The 19,175-nt window shown below is 53.2% G+C and overlaps 1 protein-coding gene across 1 annotated transcript in view; it reads left to right on the plus strand.

The window, feature by feature from the left end:
• The window catches only part of TRAF7 (TNF receptor associated factor 7), a 45,908-nt gene that overhangs the window by 26,356 nt on the left and 377 nt on the right, over positions 1-19,175 (plus strand). Inside the window, exons 6-20 of the mRNA XM_038763630.1 lie at positions 7,344-7,436; positions 9,467-9,500; positions 9,598-9,784; positions 9,905-10,039; positions 11,168-11,385; positions 13,547-13,620; positions 13,925-13,973; positions 14,391-14,518; positions 14,825-14,907; positions 15,182-15,221; positions 16,715-16,831; positions 18,074-18,196; positions 18,356-18,475; positions 18,610-18,741; positions 18,836-18,955. Coding sequence (XP_038619558.1) covers positions 7,344-7,436; positions 9,467-9,500; positions 9,598-9,784; positions 9,905-10,039; positions 11,168-11,385; positions 13,547-13,620; positions 13,925-13,973; positions 14,391-14,518; positions 14,825-14,907; positions 15,182-15,221; positions 16,715-16,831; positions 18,074-18,196; positions 18,356-18,475; positions 18,610-18,741; positions 18,836-18,955 — 1,653 coding nt within the window. The remainder of the gene's footprint in view (positions 1-7,343; positions 7,437-9,466; positions 9,501-9,597; positions 9,785-9,904; positions 10,040-11,167; positions 11,386-13,546; positions 13,621-13,924; positions 13,974-14,390; positions 14,519-14,824; positions 14,908-15,181; positions 15,222-16,714; positions 16,832-18,073; positions 18,197-18,355; positions 18,476-18,609; positions 18,742-18,835; positions 18,956-19,175) is intronic.

Below are 19,175 nucleotides of genomic sequence, written 5' to 3' on the forward strand. Positions count from 1 at the left end.
AGATGAGGTAACTGAGGCCCAGAGAAGTGAAGTGACTTGCCCAAGGTCGCACAGCAGACATGTGGAGGAGCCGGGACTAGAACCCAGGTCCTTCTGAGTCCCAGGCCTGTGCTTTATCCACCAAGTCACCCTGTTTCTCTGACTTCCCTGGACCCTAATCCACCAGTCAGCCAGCGGTAGCGATCGGCGGCCCCCTGTGAGCTGAGCACTGAACCGGGCGCCGCTGAGCAGTCAGAGGTCAGGAGACGTGATTGATCAATCTGTTGACCGTATCGATCGACCGATCGGTCCATCAGTGGCATTTGTTGATCAGTCAATCAGTGTCATTTAAGGGACATGTACAAAATGCAGAACCCCGGCCAGGCAATTGCAAGAGTGAGGGAGGGGATGGGAACAAGGAGCTTACAGTCTAGTGGAGGAGCCCGAGGGCAGCAGTGACCACCAAATAATAATAATAATAATAGTGGCATTTATTAAGCGCTTACTATGTGCAAAGCACTGTACTAAGCGCTGGGGAGATTACAAGGAGATCAGGTTGTCCCACGGGGGGCTCACAGTCTTAATCCCCATTTTACAGATGAGGTAACTGAGGCCCAGAGAAGTTAAGTGACTTGCCCAAAGCCACACAGCTGACAATTGGCAGAGCCGGGATTCGAACCCATGACCCCTGACTCCAAAGCCCGGGCTCTTTCCACTGAGCCACGCAGCTTCTCACCAAAGAGTGGAAGTAGGAGGAAGAAATGGTCTAGGCATGTCAAGAGGAAAAGAACTGCGCGCATAGTGGATTAGGCAAATAAGTATGTGAACAATATGCAAATAAATGAAAATATCCATGTAAGCACAAGTGCTGAAGACAGGAATAAAATGAAATCCAGAAATGCTTGGTCATTTACCTGCCATGTGACCTCGGGGTAGTCACTTCCTTCTCCATGCCTGTTACCCCATCTATGAAATCCCCTTTTAGACTGTGAGCCCACTGTTGGGCAGGGACTGTCTCTATGTGATGCCAATTTGTACTTCCCAAGCGCTTAGTACAGTGCTCTGCATAGTAAGCGCTCAATAAATACGATTGATTGATTGATTGATAGATGGGGGGGTTAAGACTGAGAGCCCTATGTGGGACAGATACTCCATCCAACCTGATTAACTTGTATCTACCCCAGCACTTAGTAGCGTGCCTGGCATATAGTAAGAGCTTAAATACCATAAAAAAAATAATAAAGGTGGACTTGGCATTGACATGATCAGTGTGGCCCAGTGGAAACGGCCCGAGGATGGGAGTCACAAGGCCTGGTTTCTAGTCCCAGCTCTGAACTGGCCTGCTGTGTGGCAGACCAAGTCATTTCACTGCTCTGGACCTCAGTTTCCTCATCTGTAAAATGGAGCTTTAATACCTGTTTTCTGTCCTACTTGGACTGTGACCTCCTTATGGGACAGGGACTGTGTCTGACCTGATTAACCCGCATCTATCCCAGCGCTTGGCAGGTAGTAAGTGTTTCACAAATACCACAGTTCTTGTTATTATTTGGGAGTTGTCAATTGATCAGGGAAAGTTTTTAATCAATCAGTGGTATTTATTGAGATATCACTATGTGCAGAGTACTGTATTAAGCACTTGGGAAAGTACAACACATCAGAGTTGGTAGTCACACTCCCTGCCCAGTCTAGACGGGGAGCCAGATATTAAAATAAATTGTGGATCTGTACATAAGTGCTCTGGGGCTGAGAATGGGGTGAATATCACATACTTAAAGGACATAGATTCAAGTGCGTAGCTGGTACCTCAAATTTACCGTGTCCAAAACAGAACTACTCATCTTCCCACCCAAACCCTGTCCTCCCTTTGACTCTCCCATCGCTGTAGATAGTGCCACCATCCTCCTGCCTCCCAAGCCCCATGACCTTGGCATTATCCTAACTCATCTCTTTCATTCAACCCACATATTCAATGTGCCACCAAATCCACCAGTTCACAGCATGGGTAAAATCTGCCCTTTCCTCTCCATCCAAAATGCTTCTATGCTGATCCAGGGATGTGTTGTATCCCACCTTGATGACTGCATCAGCTCCTTGCTGACCTCCCTGTGTCTAATAATAATAATAATAATAATAATGATGTTGGTATTTGTTAAGTGCTTACTAGGTGCCAAACAGTGTTCTAAGCGCTGGGGTAGATACTGTAATAATAATAATTACGTTGGTATTTGTTAAGCTCTTACTGTGTGCAAAGCGCTGTTCTAAGCACTGGGGTAGAAGCAATAATAATAATAGTAATGTTGGTATTTAAGTGCTTACTATGTGCCAAGCACTGTTCTAAGCACTGGGGTAGATACAATAATAATAATGTTGGTATTTGATAATAATAATAATAATGGTATTTATTAAACGCTTACTATGTGCAAAGCACTGTTCTAAGCGCTGGGGAGGTTACAAGGCGATCAGGTTGTCCCATGGGGGGCTCACAGTCTTCATTCCCATTTTACAGATGAGGTAACTGAGGCCCAGTGAAGTGACTTGCCCAAAGTCACACAGCTGACAATTGGCGGAGCCGGGATTTGAACCCATGACCTCTGACTCCAAAGCCCGGGCTCTTTCCACTGAGCCATGCTGCTTCTCTAAGCGCTTACTATGTGCCAAGCACTGTTCTAACTCCTGAGATAGATGTAATAATAATAATGTTGGTATTCTTAAGCGCTTACTATGTACAAAGCACTGTTCTAAGCGCTGGGGGGATACAAGGTAATCAGGTTGCCCCACGTGGGGCTCACAGTCTTCATCCCCATTTTATGGATGAAGTAACTGAGGCACAGAGAAGATAAGTGACTTGCCCAAGGTCACACAGCTGCCAAGTGATGGAGCTGGGATTAGAACCAGTGACCTCTGCCTCCCAAGCCCCTGCTCTTTCCACTAAGCCACGTCGCTTCTAGTCTCTCCAGTCTCTCCCCTATCCAGTCCATATTCACTGCTGCCCAGATCATTTTCTTAAAAAAAAATTTAAAAAATTAAAAATAAATTTCAGTCTGTGTTTCCCCAGTTTCTCAAGAACCTTCAGTGGTTGCCCATCCACGTCCAAATCAAACAGACACTCCTCGCCATTGGCTTTAAAATACTCAAACACCTTGCTCCCTCCTGTCTTGCCTCACTGATTTCCTACTACAACCCAGCACCTTCACTTTACTCCTCTAACACCAACCTACTCACTGTACCACAGTCTCTTCTGTCTTTTAGACTGTGAGCCCACTGTTGGGTAGGGACTGTCTCTATATGTTGCCAACTTGTACTTCCCAAGCGCTTAGTACAGTGCTCTGCACACAGTAAGTGCTCAATAAATACGACTGATTGATTTATTGATCTCGCCGCTGACCCCTCACCCACATCCTGCCTCCGGTCTAGACCGCCCTCCCCTTTCCTATCCGACAGACCATCACTCTCCCCACCTTCAAAGTTGTATTAAAATTACATCTTCTCCAAGAATCTTCCCTCTCCTCTCTCTCCTTTCTGTTTTGCCTTCACACTTGGATCAGTCCCCTTTAATAATAATAATAATGATGGTATTTGTTAAGCGCTTACTATATGCAAAGCACTGTTCTAAGCGCTGGGGGGTACAAGGTGATCAGGTTGTCCCACAGGGGGCTCACAGTCTTCATCCCCATTTTACAGATGAGGTAACTGAGACACATAGACGTGAAGTGACTTGCCCAAGGTCACACAGCTGACAAGTGGTGGAGCCAGGATTCGAACCCGTAACCTCTGACTCCCTATCCCCTGCTCTTTTCACTGAGCCATGCTGCTTAAGCACTTGATAGTCACAGCACCCTCAGCCCCACAGCACTTACGTTCATATCCATAATTTATTTGAATTTCTGTCTCCCCTCTAACTGGTAAACTCCTTGTGGGCAGGGACTGTGTCTATCCACTCTGTTATATTGTACTTTCCCAAGTGCTTAGAACAGTGCTCTGCACACAGTAAGCACTCAGTAAATATGATTGAGAGGGAGTAGTCAGGGAAGCCCTCTTGAAGGACATATGATTTTAATAAGACTTTGAAGGTGGGGAGAGTGTTGGTTTGTCATATGATGTGGAAGAGAGTTTCAGCCCAGGGGGAGGACTTGAGTGAGAGGACAGCTGCGAGGTAGATCAGATCGGGGTATAGCGAGGACGTTGGCCTTAGGTGAAGGGTGCAAGCTGTGTTCTGATAGACGATCAGAAAGGTAAGGTTGGAAGGGGCAAGGTGATCGAGGGCTTTAAAGCTGGTGAGAAGGAGTTTGTTTGATACCGATGTGGATGGGTAATCGCTGGAGGTCCCTAAGGAGTGGGGAGATGTAGATTGAATGTTTTTTAGAAAAATGATCTGGGTAGGAGAGTGAAGTATGGATTGGGGTGGGGACTTGGCCCATCCGCCAAGTATGGACTTGGCCCATCCGCCAAGCTAGCTCTCTTCCTCCCTTCAAGGCCCTGCTGAGAGCTCACCTCCTCCAGGAGGCCTTCCCAGACTGAGCCCCTTCTTTCCTCTCCCCCTCGTCCCCCTCTCCATCCCCCCGTCTTACCTCCTTCCCTTCACCACAGCACCTGTATATATGTATATATGGTTGTACATATTTATTACTCTATTTATTTATTTATTTATTTATTTATTTATTTTACTTGTACATTTCTATCCTACTTATTTTATTTTGTTGGTATGTTTGGTTCTGTTCTCTGTCTCCCCCTTTTAGACTGTGAGCCCACTGTTGGGTAGGGACTGTCTCTATGTGATGCCAATTTGTACTTCCCAAGCGCTTAGTACAGTGCTCTGCACATAGTAAGCGCTCAATAAATACGATTGATTGATTGACTGATTGAGAGACAGGAGACAAGGGAGGTCAAGGAGGAAGTTGATGCAGGATAGGAAACGTGCTTGGATCAGTGTAGTGGCAGTTTGAATGGAGAAGAATGCAAAGGTAAAACCGACAAGATTTGGCAACAGACTGTGTATGTGGGTTGAATAAGAAAGATGATTCGAGGATAATGCCAAGGTTATGGGCTTGTGAGACGGGGAGGGTGGGGCTGTCTAGAGCGATGGGAAAGTCAGGGGGAGGACAGGGTTTGGGTGGGAAGATGAGAGTTATGTTTTGGACGTGTTTAAGTTTGAGGTGACGGCGGGACACCCAGGTAGAGCTATCCTGAGGGCAGGAGGAAATGCGAGACTGCAGAGAAGGAGAGAAGTCGGGGCTGGAGAGGTAGATTTGGGGAAACATCCGCATAGAGATGGCAGCTGAAGCCGTGGGAGTGAGTGAATTCTCCAAGGGAATCAGTGTAGATGGAGAGTAGAAGGGGACCCAGAACTGAGCCTTGAGGCACCCCCACAGTCAGAGGGTGGGAAGCAGAAGAGGAGCCTGTGAAAAAGACTGAGAAGGAGTGGCCAGAGAGCTAGGAGAATTAGGAGAGGACAGTGAAGTCCTGACTCTGGCCTGGATCACCCTCCCTCTTCATAGCCGACAGACAATTACCCTCCCCACCTTCGAAGCCTTATTGAAGGCATATCTCCTCCAAGAGGTCTTCCCTGACTAAGCCCTCATTTCCTCTTCTCTCATGCCCTTCTTGTTGTGCCCTGATTGGCTCCCTTCATTCACTTTTGCACTCAGCCCCACAGTACGTATATCCATATCTGCAATTTATTTACATTACTGTCTTCCCTTCTATAATAATAGTAATGATGATTGTATTTGTTAAGCGCCTACTATGTGCAAAGCACTGTTCTAAGCAGTGGGGAGGTTACAAGGTGATCTGGTTGTCCCACAGGGGGCTCACAGTCTTAATCCCCATTTTACAAATGAGGTAACTGAGGCCCAGAGAAGTTAAGTGACTTGCCCAAAGTCACATAGCTGACAGTTGGCGGAGCCAGAATTTGAACCCATGACCTCTGACTCCAAAGCCCGTGCTCTTTCCACTGAGCCACGCTGCTTCTCCAGTCTTCTACAGTCTTCTAGACTGTAAGCTCATTGTGGGCAGAGAGTGTCTACCAACTCTGTTATATTCTCCCAAGTGCTTAGTACAGTGCTGTGCACATAATGAGCACTCAGTAAATACAATTGATTGATGGATTGATGTTTCCAGGAGAAGGGGGCGGTCGACAGTGTCAAAGGCAGCTGAGAGGTCGAGAAGAAGTAGGATGGAGTAAAGGCCATTAGATTTGGCAAGAAGGAGGTCATTGGTGACCTTAGAGAAGGCAGTTTCGGTGGAGTATGGGGGCAGAAGTTATTTTGAAGAGGGTCAAGGAGAGAATTGGAGGAGAGGAAGTGGAGGCAGTGGGTATAGACAATTTGTTCAGTGGGTTTGGAGAGGAATGGTAAGAGGGAGGTGGGGCGATAACTGGAGGGAGTCACGGGGTCAAGGCAGTTATTTTATTTTATTTTTTTTAGGATGGGGATATATGGGCATGTTTGGAAGCAGTGGGAAAGTATCCATTGGAAATTGAATGGCTGAAGGTGGTTGTCAGGGAGGGAAGATGCAGGGTGGGAAAGCTAAGAATAATGCTAACCATGGTGGTATCTGTTAATTCATTCAATCGTATTTATTGAGCGCTTACTGAGACTGTGAGCCCTACATGGGACAGGGACTCTGTCCACCTCGATTTGCTTGTATCCACCCCTGTGCTTAGTATAGTGCCTGTCACATAGTAAGCTTTGAACAAATACCATCATTATTATAATTATTATTATTACTGTGTGCAGAGCACTGTACTAAGCCCTTGAGAGTTGAATATAGATGCTTGGCACCTACTGTGTGCTAAGCATTGGAGTGCACACACAATAAGCAGATTTGAAGATGGGGAGGGCTGTGGTCTGGTGGATTTGTGGGACATGGGGGCGGTTCTCAGCTGGGGAAACAGTGTGAGTATGGGGTCGGAGGTGGGAAAGTCGAGAATAAGGCACCATGCAAGGATGGTCTGGGAAGGACTGGAGGAAGAGAACAAAAAAGTGTAAGGGGGAAAGCCTCGGGAAGCCAGCGAATGGGAGTTTCTGCTCCGGACCAGGGGGAGACAGGCAGCCATCCAGCGGAACGGAGTGGGGAGACCCCTGCTTCCTGCTTGTGCTCCCTCTTCCTCTGTTAGGAATCCAGCTTCGCCTGACTCCTCCCAGACTGGCAGCTCTCTGAGGGCAGGCAAGTGTCTCTTGCTTCTGGCGCAGTTTCCCAGACTGTCAATGCAGTGAACTGCCTTTTTGAGATGGGCAGATGTTTCAGCTGCCTGGGAGGAGCCCCTCCTTAGGGCCGTGGTGGTGGCTGCGGTGGTGAGCCTGGGTCAAAGGGGGATCTGGAGAGGTTTGAATTTAACCCTCGCTTCTCCCTCCGCACCCGCCCAGGAGCCCTTGGTGTTTGCCGAGCAACCATCTGTGAAGCTGTGTTGTCAGCTGTGCTGTAGTGTGTTTAAGGACCCCGTGATCACCATCTGTGGGGTAAGTCTTCCATCTGGGGGCATTGGGGAGGAAGGGGAAGGGTGGCGGTGACCGGGGCACGGGGGGTGGGGGCGGGCCTGTCCCAGGGCAGAGGGGTAATGGCTGGGCAGCGAGGTAGCCACTCATTCATTCAATCATATTTATTGAGCACTTACAGTGTGCAGAGCACTGTACTAAGCGCTTGGAAAAGTACAATTCAGCAATAAAGAGAGAGAATCCTTGCCCACACCAGACTTACAGTCTAGAATAAGGGAGACAGATATCAAAACAAGTAAACAGGCATCAATATAAATAAAAAGAATTATGGTTATATACACATTAAAGCAAGTTAACAGGCATCGATATAAATAAACAGAATTATAGATATATACATGTATACAAAAGTGCTGTGGGACAGGGAGGGGGGAAGGGCAAAGGGAGTGAGCTGAGGTGATGCCGAAGGGAGGGGGAGCTGAGGAAAAGGAGGGCTTAGTATGGGAAGACCTCTTGGAGGAGGTGTGCCTTCAGCAGGGCTTGAAAGGGGGAAGAGTGATGGTTTGGCAGATTTAAGAGAGAGCGTTCCAGGCCAGAAGTAGGATGTGGGCCAGGGGTCAACGGCGGGACAGGCGAGATCGAGGCACAATGAGAAAGTTAGCACCAAAGGAGTGGAGTGTGCGGGCTGGGATGGAGAAGGAGAGAAGGGAGGTGAAGTAAGAAGGGGCAAGGTGATGGACAGCTTCTCGGCTCCATTGGAGCCGCAGAGGAGGAAACCTGTCTGGGATCAATCAATCAATCAATCAATCGTATTTATTGAGCGCTTACTGTGTGCAGAGCACTGTACTAAGCGCTTGGGAAGTACAAGTTGGCAACATATAGAGACAGTCCCTACCCAACAGTGGGCTCACAGTCTAAAAGGGATGGAGTCGGCTTCCTGTCTGGAGGAAGTCTGATCTTGACATTTGGCCGAAAGGCGTACCTTCTCACTTCAGCCCCCCTGGGGGGAAAGAAATAGGGGCAGGGTTCTCCCACCGCAGAAGTTTCAGGAACAAACTGTCTGGAGAACAAAACCAAAATCCCTGTGGCGCAGTGTGACTCCACAGCCACACGATCCGGAGCCTGTCAATCAATCAATCATATTTATTGAGCGCTTACTGTGTGCAGAGCACTGTACTAAGCGCTTGGGAAGTACAAGTTGGCAACTGGCAGTCAGTCAACCGATCGACAGTATTGGTTGAGTTCAGGGAGCGCTGCCCTGAGCGCTGGGAAGAGGACAGTAGAGTTAGCAGGCATGATATTTTCTCTCAAGGAGCTTCCAGTCTCCTGTTGTGCAAAGCACCATACACAGCGCTTGATAGAAGACAGTAGTATTAGTAGACACAATCGCTGCCCTCAAGGAGCTTACAGTCAACTCTTTGCAGAGTGTAGTATTGGGCACTTGGCAGAAGACAACACAGTTGAGAAGCAGCATGGCTTAGTGGATAGAGCACGGGCCTGGGAGCTCAGAAGGACCTAGGTTCTAATCCCGGCTCTGCCACGTGTCTGTTGTGACAGCTTGGGCAAGTCACTTACCTTCTCTAGGCCTCAGTTACCTCATCTGTAAAATGAGGATTAAGAGTGTGAGCCCCATGTGGGTCAGGGACTGTGTCCAACCTGATTAACTTGTCACTACCCCAGTGCTTAGGACAGTGCTTGGCACATAGTAAGTGCTTAAAACAAGTGCCATAATTATTATCATTATTAGTTAGTAGATACCACACCTGCCCTCAAGGAACTTCCTGTCTACTGTGTGCAGACCACCATACTGGTGAGCACATGGGGGAGGAAAATAAAAGTCAGTAGCTTCCTCCCTCCCAGAGTTTCCTGTCAGGGGTGGTGGGGAGGGAGACTGATGCCCCAGGCAGTTGCAGCTGGGAGGAAGTGACAAGATGCGTGACAGGCAGCAAGCGGGGCCAAGGGGTCGGCGGAGAGAGCGGCGAGGCCAACCCATCTCCGCATCATCCATCTGCGGTCAGCCCGAGGTCACTGACTGAGCTTCCTCCTTGCATCCGCAGCACACGTTCTGTCGGAGATGTGCCTTAAAATCTGGTAAGTGGCGGGCCCGGGGGTTGGGTGGAGGTGGCCAGCGCGCCCCCCGTTCCCTCCGGACCCCCTCTTTCACCCGCCTGCTCACTCTCATGCCCAGAGAAGTGCCCCGTGGACAATGCCAAGCTGACCGTGGTGGTCAATAACATCGCGGTTGCGGAGCAGATCGGGGAGCTGTTCATCCACTGCAAGTACGGTTGCCGCCCGGCCACCACAGGCAAACCCTCCGCGGCCTTCGAGGTGGACCCTCGGGGCTGCCCGTTCACCATCAAACTCAGCGCCCGCAAGTGAGTGCACTCCGTCCCCTGGGCGGGGCGGGGACTGGGTCCCAGGGCGCCCTTGAGGGTGACCTCCCCAGGGGGTGACCGTCGTGGGCCGGCCCGCTTTGTGTGTGTGTGTGTCCACAGAGACCATGAGGGCAGCTGTGACTACCGCCCTGTGCGTTGCCCCAACAACCCTAGCTGCCCCCCACTCCTCAAGATGAACCTGGACGCCCATTTGAAGGAGTGTGAGCACATCAAGTGTCCTCACTCCAAATACGGGTGAGTGACAGGCTGCCCCGTCCTCCCCATCCCTCCCCATCTCCGTCCCACGCCACACCACCCTGACGTCCCCGCACCATCCCCTCCCAACGCCAAACCACCTCCCCCATCCTAGGCCATACCCCCTCTCCTGTCCCTGCTCCACTCCCTCTCCACCCCATGACACACACAACCCCAACATCCCCACACTATACCCCCTCTCCTGACCTCTCCACCCCATGGTGGGGAGGGTCATGGGTTCGAATCCCGGCTCCGCCACTTCTCAGCTGTGTGGCTTTGGGCAAGTCACTTTGCTGCTCTGTGCCTCATCTGTAAAATGGGGGTTAAGACTGTGAGCCCCACATGGGACAACCGGATCACCTTGTATCCCCCACAGCGCTTAGAACAGTGCTTTGCACATAGTAAGCGCTCAACAAATACCATCATTATTATTATTATGCCACAAACATCCTGAACCTCCCCACACTATACTCCCTCTCCTGACCTCTCCACCCTATGCCACACACACACCCCTCACCTCCCAGCCTAAGCAGCATAGCTCAGTGGAAAGAGCCCGGGCTTTGGAGTCATAGGGCATGGGTTCAAATCCCGGCTCCACCAATTGTCAGCTGTGTGACTTTAGGCAAGTCACTTCACTTCTCTGTGCCTCAGTTACCTCATCTGTAAAATGGGGATTAAGACTGTGAGTCCCCTGTGGGACAACGTGATCACCTTGTAACCTCCCCAGCGCTTAGAACAGTGCTTTCCACATAGTAAGTGCTTAATAAATTTCATCGTTATTATTATTATTATTACCCCCGCTACTCTTCTGACCTCCGCACCCCTCACCACACCCCCACACCCTAGGCCATACCCTGTTCCCTTCCCTTCCCTACTCCCCTCCCCAAGTCCCTGGGCCATTCTCCCCAACCTCCCCACCCCATCCCAAACCCTTTGACTTTCCTGGGCCATACCCCCACTTCCTCGGGTCACACCCCCGAAATCTTCTGGCCGGGAGACCACCAAAGCGGGGGTCCTCGGGGAAGCTGGAGAGATCTCTCAAAGCGGGCACGGAGCCGGTGGGAATCTGCATCCGGCATCACAAGGTTCCCTCCGTCTGTCGGCCCCACCCACCTCCTCGCCCCCCAGGTGTGTGTTCATAGGTAACCAAGACACCTACGAGACGCACCTGGAGGTGTGCAAGTTCGAGGGCCTGAAAGATTTCCTGCAGCAGACGGACGATCGGTTCCACGAAATGCAAGTGGCCCTGGCTCAGAAGGACCAGGAGATTGCCTTCCTGCGCTCCATGCTTGGCAAGCTGTCCGAGAAGATCGACCAGCTCGAGAAGAACTTGGAGCTCAAGTTTGGTGAGAGGGACACCCCACACATCCCATACACCCCAATCCCACCTGCTTCGGCCTGAAGACGGCCCCAAGGGGACGGGGGGGCTTCCGACTCCGGCCCTCCCGCAGACCTCTGGCCAGGAGCCAAAAGGGGAATGGTGGAAACTGGATGCTTGGGAAGGGACAACAGTGGCTGTAGTCCTGGTGCGTACCGACTGCCTAGGGTGCAGTCCGATATACTGAACTCTCAGGAGAGAGCAACGGTAGCATGAGTCGTGGTGTGTATTAGGTGCATGCCCAGTAATTAGCTCATGGGGAGTTGCAACAGCAGCCATAATTAGCAGTGTGGCCTAGTGGAAATAGCTGAGGCCTGGGAATCACAAGACCTGGGTTCTAATTCCACTTTGCCTATTCCCTGTTGTGTGGCCTTGGGCAAGTCACTTCAGTTTTCTGTGCATGTTTTTAATCATCTGTAAAATGGGGATTCATCACCATCAATCGTATTTATTGAGCGCTTACTGTGTGCAGAGCACTGTACTAAGCGCTTGGGAAGTACAAATTGGCAACATATAGAGACAGTCCCTACCCAACAGTGGGCTCACAGTCCAAAAGATTCGTTATCTGTTCGTCCTCGTACTTGACTGTGAACCCCATTCATTCATTCGTTCATTCAGTCGTATTTATTGAGCACTTACTGTGTGCACAGCACTGTACTAAGCGCTTGGGAAGTACAAGTCGGCAACATATAGGGGTGGTCCCTACCCAACAACGGGCTAACGGTCTAGAAGGTGGAGACGGACAACAAAACTAATATGGGATAAGGACTGTGTCCGATCTCATTATCTACCCCAGCACTTAGAATAGTGCTTGACACATTGTAAGTGCTTAACAAATACATAATAGCAATAATAATAATGTTAGTAATAATAATAATACCGAATGCCCCCTGGGTGCAGTGTACTGTACCTAGAGCTTGGGGAGATATAATAGCATGGTAAGCAGCGTGACTTTGTAGAAATATCATGGGCTTGGGAGTCAGAAGATCCTGGGTTCTAATCTCCACCCTGCCAGCTGTCTGCTGTGTGACCCTGGGCAAGTCACTGCTCTGTGCCTCAGTTTCCCCAACTGTAAAATGGAGATTAAATACCTGTTCTCCCTCTTAGACTGTAAGCCTCATGTGGGGCAGGGACTGTGTCCAACCTGACTATCTTGTATCTGCCCCAGTGCTTAGACTAGCTCTTGACATTAGTTCTAGACTGTGAGCCCACTGTTGGGTAGGGACCGTCTCTATGTGTTGCCAACTTGTACTTCCCAAGCGCTTAGTACAGTGCTCTGCACACAGTAAGCGCTCAATAAATACGATTGAATGAATGAATAAATAGTAAGTGCTTAACAAATACCATAATAATAATAGACTGTGAGCCCGTTGTTGGGTAGGGACCGACACTATATGTTGCCAACTTGTACTTCCCAAGCACTTAGTACAGTGCTCTGCACACAGTAAGCGCTCAATAAATACGATTAAATGAATAGAAATGGCATGTACTGAATGCGTCCTGGGGACAGTGCACTGTATTTAGCGTTTGGGGAGATACAACACTAGCACAAGTCTCACGCCTTGCCCTCAGGGAGCTACGGAAGCAGCGTGGCTCAGTGGAAAGAGCCCGGGCTTTGGAGTCAGAGGTCATGGGTTCAAATCCCGGCTCCGCCAACTGTCAGCTGTGTGACTTTGGGCAAGTCACTTAACTTCTCTGTGCCTCAGTTACCTCATCTGTAAAATGAGGATTAAGACTGGGATCCCCCTGTGGGACAACCTGATCACCTTGTAACCTCCCCAGTGCTTAAAACAGTGCTTTGCACATAGTAAGCGCTTAATAAATGCCATCATCATCATTATTATTATTATTATTATTACCACCTGAACAGGGGAGACTGTCCGGCCCGGGCATCTCATTGGGGCTTTGCCTTGGATGCCCACCTTGGCCTTCTGCAAATGGTGGTAGTTTATCAGGGTGCATTTTTTTTGTCAGCCATTGGTGGGAGCCTGGCCTGAGCAGGAAGGTGCATTCTGAGAGTTGCGGGGGGTTGGGGGGGTTTCCTGTGGCCTGGCCAGAATGATGTATGTTCCTGTCGTGCCTCAGCGTGACCCCACCAGCGTGACCCCAGAATGAATCTCTCTTTCCAGATGTGCTGGATGAGAACCAGAGCAAACTCAGCGAGGATCTCATGGAGTTCCGGAGGGATGCATCTATGCTCAACGTGAGACTCGGGGGTGCATCGTGTGTGTGTGTGTGTGTTGGGGGGGGAGGGGTGTGCATTCACGCTTGCCTACTCCCGTGCCTCCTGGCTTCTGGGCAGTCAGGCCTGGTGCTTTGGCCGATGGTTCTGGCGAGCCTCGTGCCCGGGCGTCATCGCGGTATCGGGGCAGAGGGAAGGGGTTGGTGTTCCTGGGGTGCTGGACAGACAGGTGAGAGGCGAGTCACAGGCCCCTGGCCCACCTACCCCGTCCCCCCGGTGACCACCCGTCCATGGCTGACTGCCCGTCTCCACTGGGGTCTTGCAGGATGAGCTGTCACACATCAATGCCCGCCTGAACATGGGGATCCTGGGATGTAAGTGTGGTCAGAACTCCACCGTGGGGGCCCCCACTGCGGCCCCCTCCTGCCCCCCTCTCCTGACCATGACCCCTCCCCTGACAGAGGCCTCCCTGTGCCCTCCTCTCCTGACCACGACCCCTCCCCTCACTGTGGCCCCCCCCGTGTCCTCCTCTCCTGACCATGGCGCCTTTGTGCGCGGCCTTCCCATGCCCCCGTCTCCTGGCCAAAGCCCTTCCCCATTGTGACCCCCTCTCCTGACAGTGGCCCCGGCGTGCACGAGATGGGAGAAGCCGAGGGGGTGGGGGGCTCTGTGTGGGAAGCCCGTGGGAGGGACCGGCCACGGCCCAAACCCTTGAGGGAGGGACCAGCCGGAGGGTGCAAGCTGGCAGCAGGACGACGTCCCTGATCTCAAACGGGCAACTCTCCCCTCAGCCTACGACCCGCAGCAGATCTTCAAGTGCAAGGGCACCTTCGTGGGCCACCAGGGCCCAGTCTGGTGCCTGTGTGTCTGCTCCATGGGAGACCTGCTGTTCAGCGGCTCCTCCGACAAGACCATCAAGGTGGGGAGCCCCGGGGCCCCTGCACCGGGGTCGGGTGGGAGGGATGATGCCTCAGGCCCCAGGGTTTCCTCCCTCTCCCACCTGGGCTTGGAGCTGCGGGGCTGGGGTCTCTGGGAGTCCAGTCCTGTCCTGTTCTGTCTTGGGGGCTGGGGGGGGTTCAGGACTGCTCCCCAGGGTGCCCTGGCCCCCAGCCCGTGTCCCACTGCCCCCCAGCCTGCATCACCGCCCACCACAACCTCCATCATCCTCCACAACCTACGTCTCCCCCAACCTGCCTCACTCCCCCATCCTGGTGCCTCTCTCCAGGTCTGGGACACCTGTACCACATACAAGTGCCAGAAGACTCTGGAGGGGCACGACGGCATCGTGCTGGCCCTGTGTATCCAGGGGTGAGTCCGGGCCGGGGACCCCCTGCCCCATTGCCAGACAGGGCAGAGGGGAGGGGCTCTGAGGGGAAGGGAGGGAGGTGAGCAGAGAGAAAAAGGGCGGACGGGTGTCTGTGGTCCCCAACCAACCTCGTTGCCGTCAGCGTCGTTGTCCCCCACACCTCGCTGCCGGCGGTGTCCCCCATCCCACCCCACTGCCAGGGATATTCCCTCCTCGTGGAGCCTGTAGATGGTGTCACCCCATCCCCAGTTCCGGTCTCTTCTCCCGTCTCCACAGGTGCAAGCTTTACAGCGGGTCTGCGGATTGCACCATCATTGTGAGTTCCAACGGGGGGCCCTGGAGCAGCGGGAGGGGGCTCAGACCTCAGCCACGTGACTGAACCCAGAAACCCCAGGTTCTGCTCCCCATGCCCGTGAGACGCAGTGGGATGCAGTGATGCCGGCGGCCTCGATCCAGGCTACTCTGCCCATTCCCCCTCTCTGTCGTGGGAGTGGGGAGCAGGCCTGTGACCTGAGGGTCCCGGCAGTCCCCTTTGTCTCAGAGAACGGGCCGGGCTCTCAGGCCTCTCCTCCCCCCCGGCCCCCCTGGCTGATCTCTGTGGCTCCGGGCCCGCCACCCCAGTGGCGCAGTGAAGCAGCTTGGCTCAGTGGAAAGATCACGGGCTTTGGAGTCAGAGGTCATGGGTTCAAATCCCGGCTCTGCCAATTGTCAGCCGTGTGACTTTGGGCAAGTCACTTAACTTCTCTGTGCCTCAGTTCCCTCATCTGTAAAATGGGGATTAAGACTGTGAGCCCCCCGTGGGACAACCTGATCACCTCGTAACCTCCCCAGCGCTTAGAACAGTGCTTTGCACATATTAAGTGCTTAGTAAATGCCATCATCATCATCACCCAGTGCCTTAGGGCAGGATAGGTGTCTCAGGGACAGAGCTGGCAGAAGCCCATTTGGGTGGGCAGGTGAGGCAGAAGCAGCTAAGCTCAGTTGGGGACTGGGGGAGAATCTCTCAAGAGGAAGGCAGAGCCCAACAGAATGCCCATCTGGTTTAACCCTCTAGTGCGCTCCACCCCTGGGCCCCCATCACCAGTGAGTCTTTCCCCCCACCCCCCGTCTATCGGTCCCCCACCCCAACAAGCACCCCCACTCCCAGGCCCCCATCATCGACAGTCCTCTAGATTATATGCTTATTTTGGGCAGTTTATTGTCTGTTTATTCTGTTGCACTCTTCCAAGTGCCTAGTACAGTGCTCTGCACACCGTAAGTGATCAATAAAAAAAATAATAATAATATAATATACCATGCAATATATCATATACAATACCATAATATAATGATGGTATTTGTTAAGCGCTTCATATGTCCCGAGCACCGTTCTAAGCACTGGGGTAGATCCAAGCTAATCAGGTTGTCCCACGTGGGGCTCACAGTCTCAATCCCCATTTTACAGATGAGGTAACTGAGGCACAGAGAAGTTAAGGGGCTTGCCCAAGGTCACACAACAGGCAAGTGGAGGAACCGGGATTAGAACCCATGTCCTCTGACTTCCGGCCCGGGCTCTTTCCACTGAGCCACGCTGCAATAAATATGATTGACTGACTGACTGGCAAGCCCTCCTCTTCCTCAGCTCTGCAACACTGAGCTTCCCCCACCCCACCCCAGTCCCCCATCCCCAACAAACCCCTCCCCTCTCCCGGGCCTCCCAACACCAAAGGGTGCCCCAGAGCCCCTCCAGCCTCCCGACATGGAGCTTCTTCCACCCCCTCCTGGTCTCCCATCACTGAAGAGCACCCCTCCCCTCTGCCCCCACCCCAGGTTTGGGACATCCAGAACCTGCAGAAGGTCAACACGATCCGAGCTCACGACAATCCCGTTTGCACCCTGGTCTCCTCCCACAACCTGCTCTTCAGCGGCTCCCTCAAAGCCATCAAGGTACCCACTGGTTCTCACCGCCTCGGCAGCCTGGGGAGGGAGAGGGTGGGGCTCGCTCTGGACCCCCCAGGCCCTCCAGCCACAGCCGTCTAGCTGAGGGTGCAGCGCCGTTCTCTGTGTTTGGGAGGCAGCGGCTGCACTAGGCCCGCAGGTCCTGCCTTCTGGGAGCTTCCAGTCTGACAGGGAAGACTGCCTTCCCTCAGGTGATGTACAGCCCTGGAGAGCTATGGCCCTTTTATCTCTCTCAAGCTCTGGCCCACCCAAAATGATCTCATTTTACCCTCCCAGCATCCCCGTGACAGAAGTAGTACAGGAGTCATTATCTCAGTTTCACTGATGAGGCCCACAGAGGCTGAATGCCTTGCCCGAGGTCACACAGCTGGTCAGGGCAGAGCTGGAATCGAACCCGGCTGTTCTGAGGTACAGGCTGTGATGTCTGTGGAACAGGCGGTGAGGGGGGTCTGGGAGAAATGGAGCAGGAAGGGGTCCATCCCACCCCAGAGGTGGGCAGAGAGGGATGGAGCGGTTGAAGGATGTCCCCTGCTGTCTAGCGGGATCGAAGGGTCAGAGCTGACCCAGGTCCTTGGGTAGAAGCCTGTAGATGCTGATTCCTAACCGAAAAAGGAGTGCGGCCTCAGGGCAAGAATCCAGGTGCCTGGCAGTCAGAGGACCTGCCACCCGCCTTCTGTGTGACGTTGGACAAGTCACTTCACTTCTCTGAGCCTCGGTTTCCTCATCTGTAAACAAGGGATCAAATGTCCGTTCTCTCTCCCTGTGAGACAGTGAGCCCCATGTAGGGCAGGAACTGTGCCTGATCTGATTTTATCCACCCTGGTGTTTAGCACAGTGCTTGGCACATAGTGCTAAAAAATACCGTTGCTGTTATTTTTATTATTGTTGTTATTACATTCTCTCTCCTGGGGAATGAAACTTAGATTGGTTCCACTTTTCAAACCAAAGGCTCAAGCTGGCTCCCTGCCCTAGGACCGGCTCAGAGGACAGGGAGTAGCCGGGGGTGGGAGTGGGGGGCAGTCAGCTCTCCTGTGGTGATGGGCAGGGAGGGAGGGGGTGGGGTGACCGTACTGCCACCCAAGGAGATGGGGGCAGTTGTGCCGCTGGGATAAGTCACCAGAGGGTTGGGGTCCATCACTGCCGCGGGGCTCTTTGAGCGTCCAGCCGGGCACCGAGGAGGCAGTGGTCGAGATGAACCCTCTGCCTGGGGCGCTTCCTGGGGGGTTGCAGGTGTGGGACATCGTGGGGACCGAGCTGAAGCTGAAGAAGGAGCTGACGGGCCTGAATCACTGGGTGCGAGCCCTGGTGGCCTCCCAGAACCACCTCTACAGTGGCTCCTACCAGACAATCAAGGTGCGGCCGCCGGGTCGGGGGCAGGGGACTGGGGCCGGCGGGGGCCAAGGCGGGTGAGTGCTGGCATTCACAGGCCGGCGGACGCGGAGCTCCTAGCGGGAGCCCCGTGGACCCAGAGGTCGTGAACTGGCCTGGTGCTGATTGCCCACTGGACCACAGATCTGGGATATGCGGACCCTGGAGTGCGTCCACGTGCTGCAGACGTCGGGAGGGAGCGTCTACTCCATCGCCGTCACCAACCACCACATCGTCTGCGGCACCTACGAGAACCTCATTCATGTAGGACCTTCCCCATGACACACCCCCGCCCCTGTTCCGTGGGAGACTCATCTGCCCCGGGATGGGGTTCGGTTGGGGTTTGGAGTTCCGCTCCTGCCCCCAGCGGTGCCGACCCCCGCTCTCGCCTCCTCCAGGTGTGGGACATCGACTCGAAAGAGCAGGTGCGGACGCTGACGGGCCACGTAGGCACTGTGTATGCCCTGGCGGTCATCTCCACGCCGGACCAGACCAAAGTCTTCAGCGCCTCGTACGACCGGTCCCTCAGGGTGTGTGCCGGCTGGGGGGGCGGGGCCCGGGACCGGGTCTCTCTGGGGGGATCTGGCCACACTGACGCCCCCGCCCCACCAACCCTCACCTTAGGTCTGGAGCATGGACAACATGATCTGCACCCAGACACTCCTGCGCCACCAAGGCAGCGTCACGGCCCTGGCCGTCTCCCGCGGACGGCTCTTTTCTGGGGCCGTGGACAGCACCGTCAAGGTCAGTGGTCCCAAGAGGTGCCCACACACCAAACCCTGCAACCTGGCCGGGCACCCGGCAGCCCTGGACCTGAGGGCGGGGGGTGGGGGTGGTGGGTGCTCAGGACCCGGGCTGAGAGGCACGGGGGGGGGAGGTCAGGGTCTGAGGGTGGCATCCCAAGCAGATGGCGTGCTGCTGGGTTAAAGCTCATCGGATAGTCCCTGGGTGGGGGGTTGGAAGC

Source organism: Tachyglossus aculeatus, chromosome 21 (genome assembly GCF_015852505.1).
Source record: "Tachyglossus aculeatus isolate mTacAcu1 chromosome 21, mTacAcu1.pri, whole genome shotgun sequence".
Taxonomy (NCBI): Eukaryota; Metazoa; Chordata; class Mammalia; order Monotremata; family Tachyglossidae; genus Tachyglossus; species Tachyglossus aculeatus.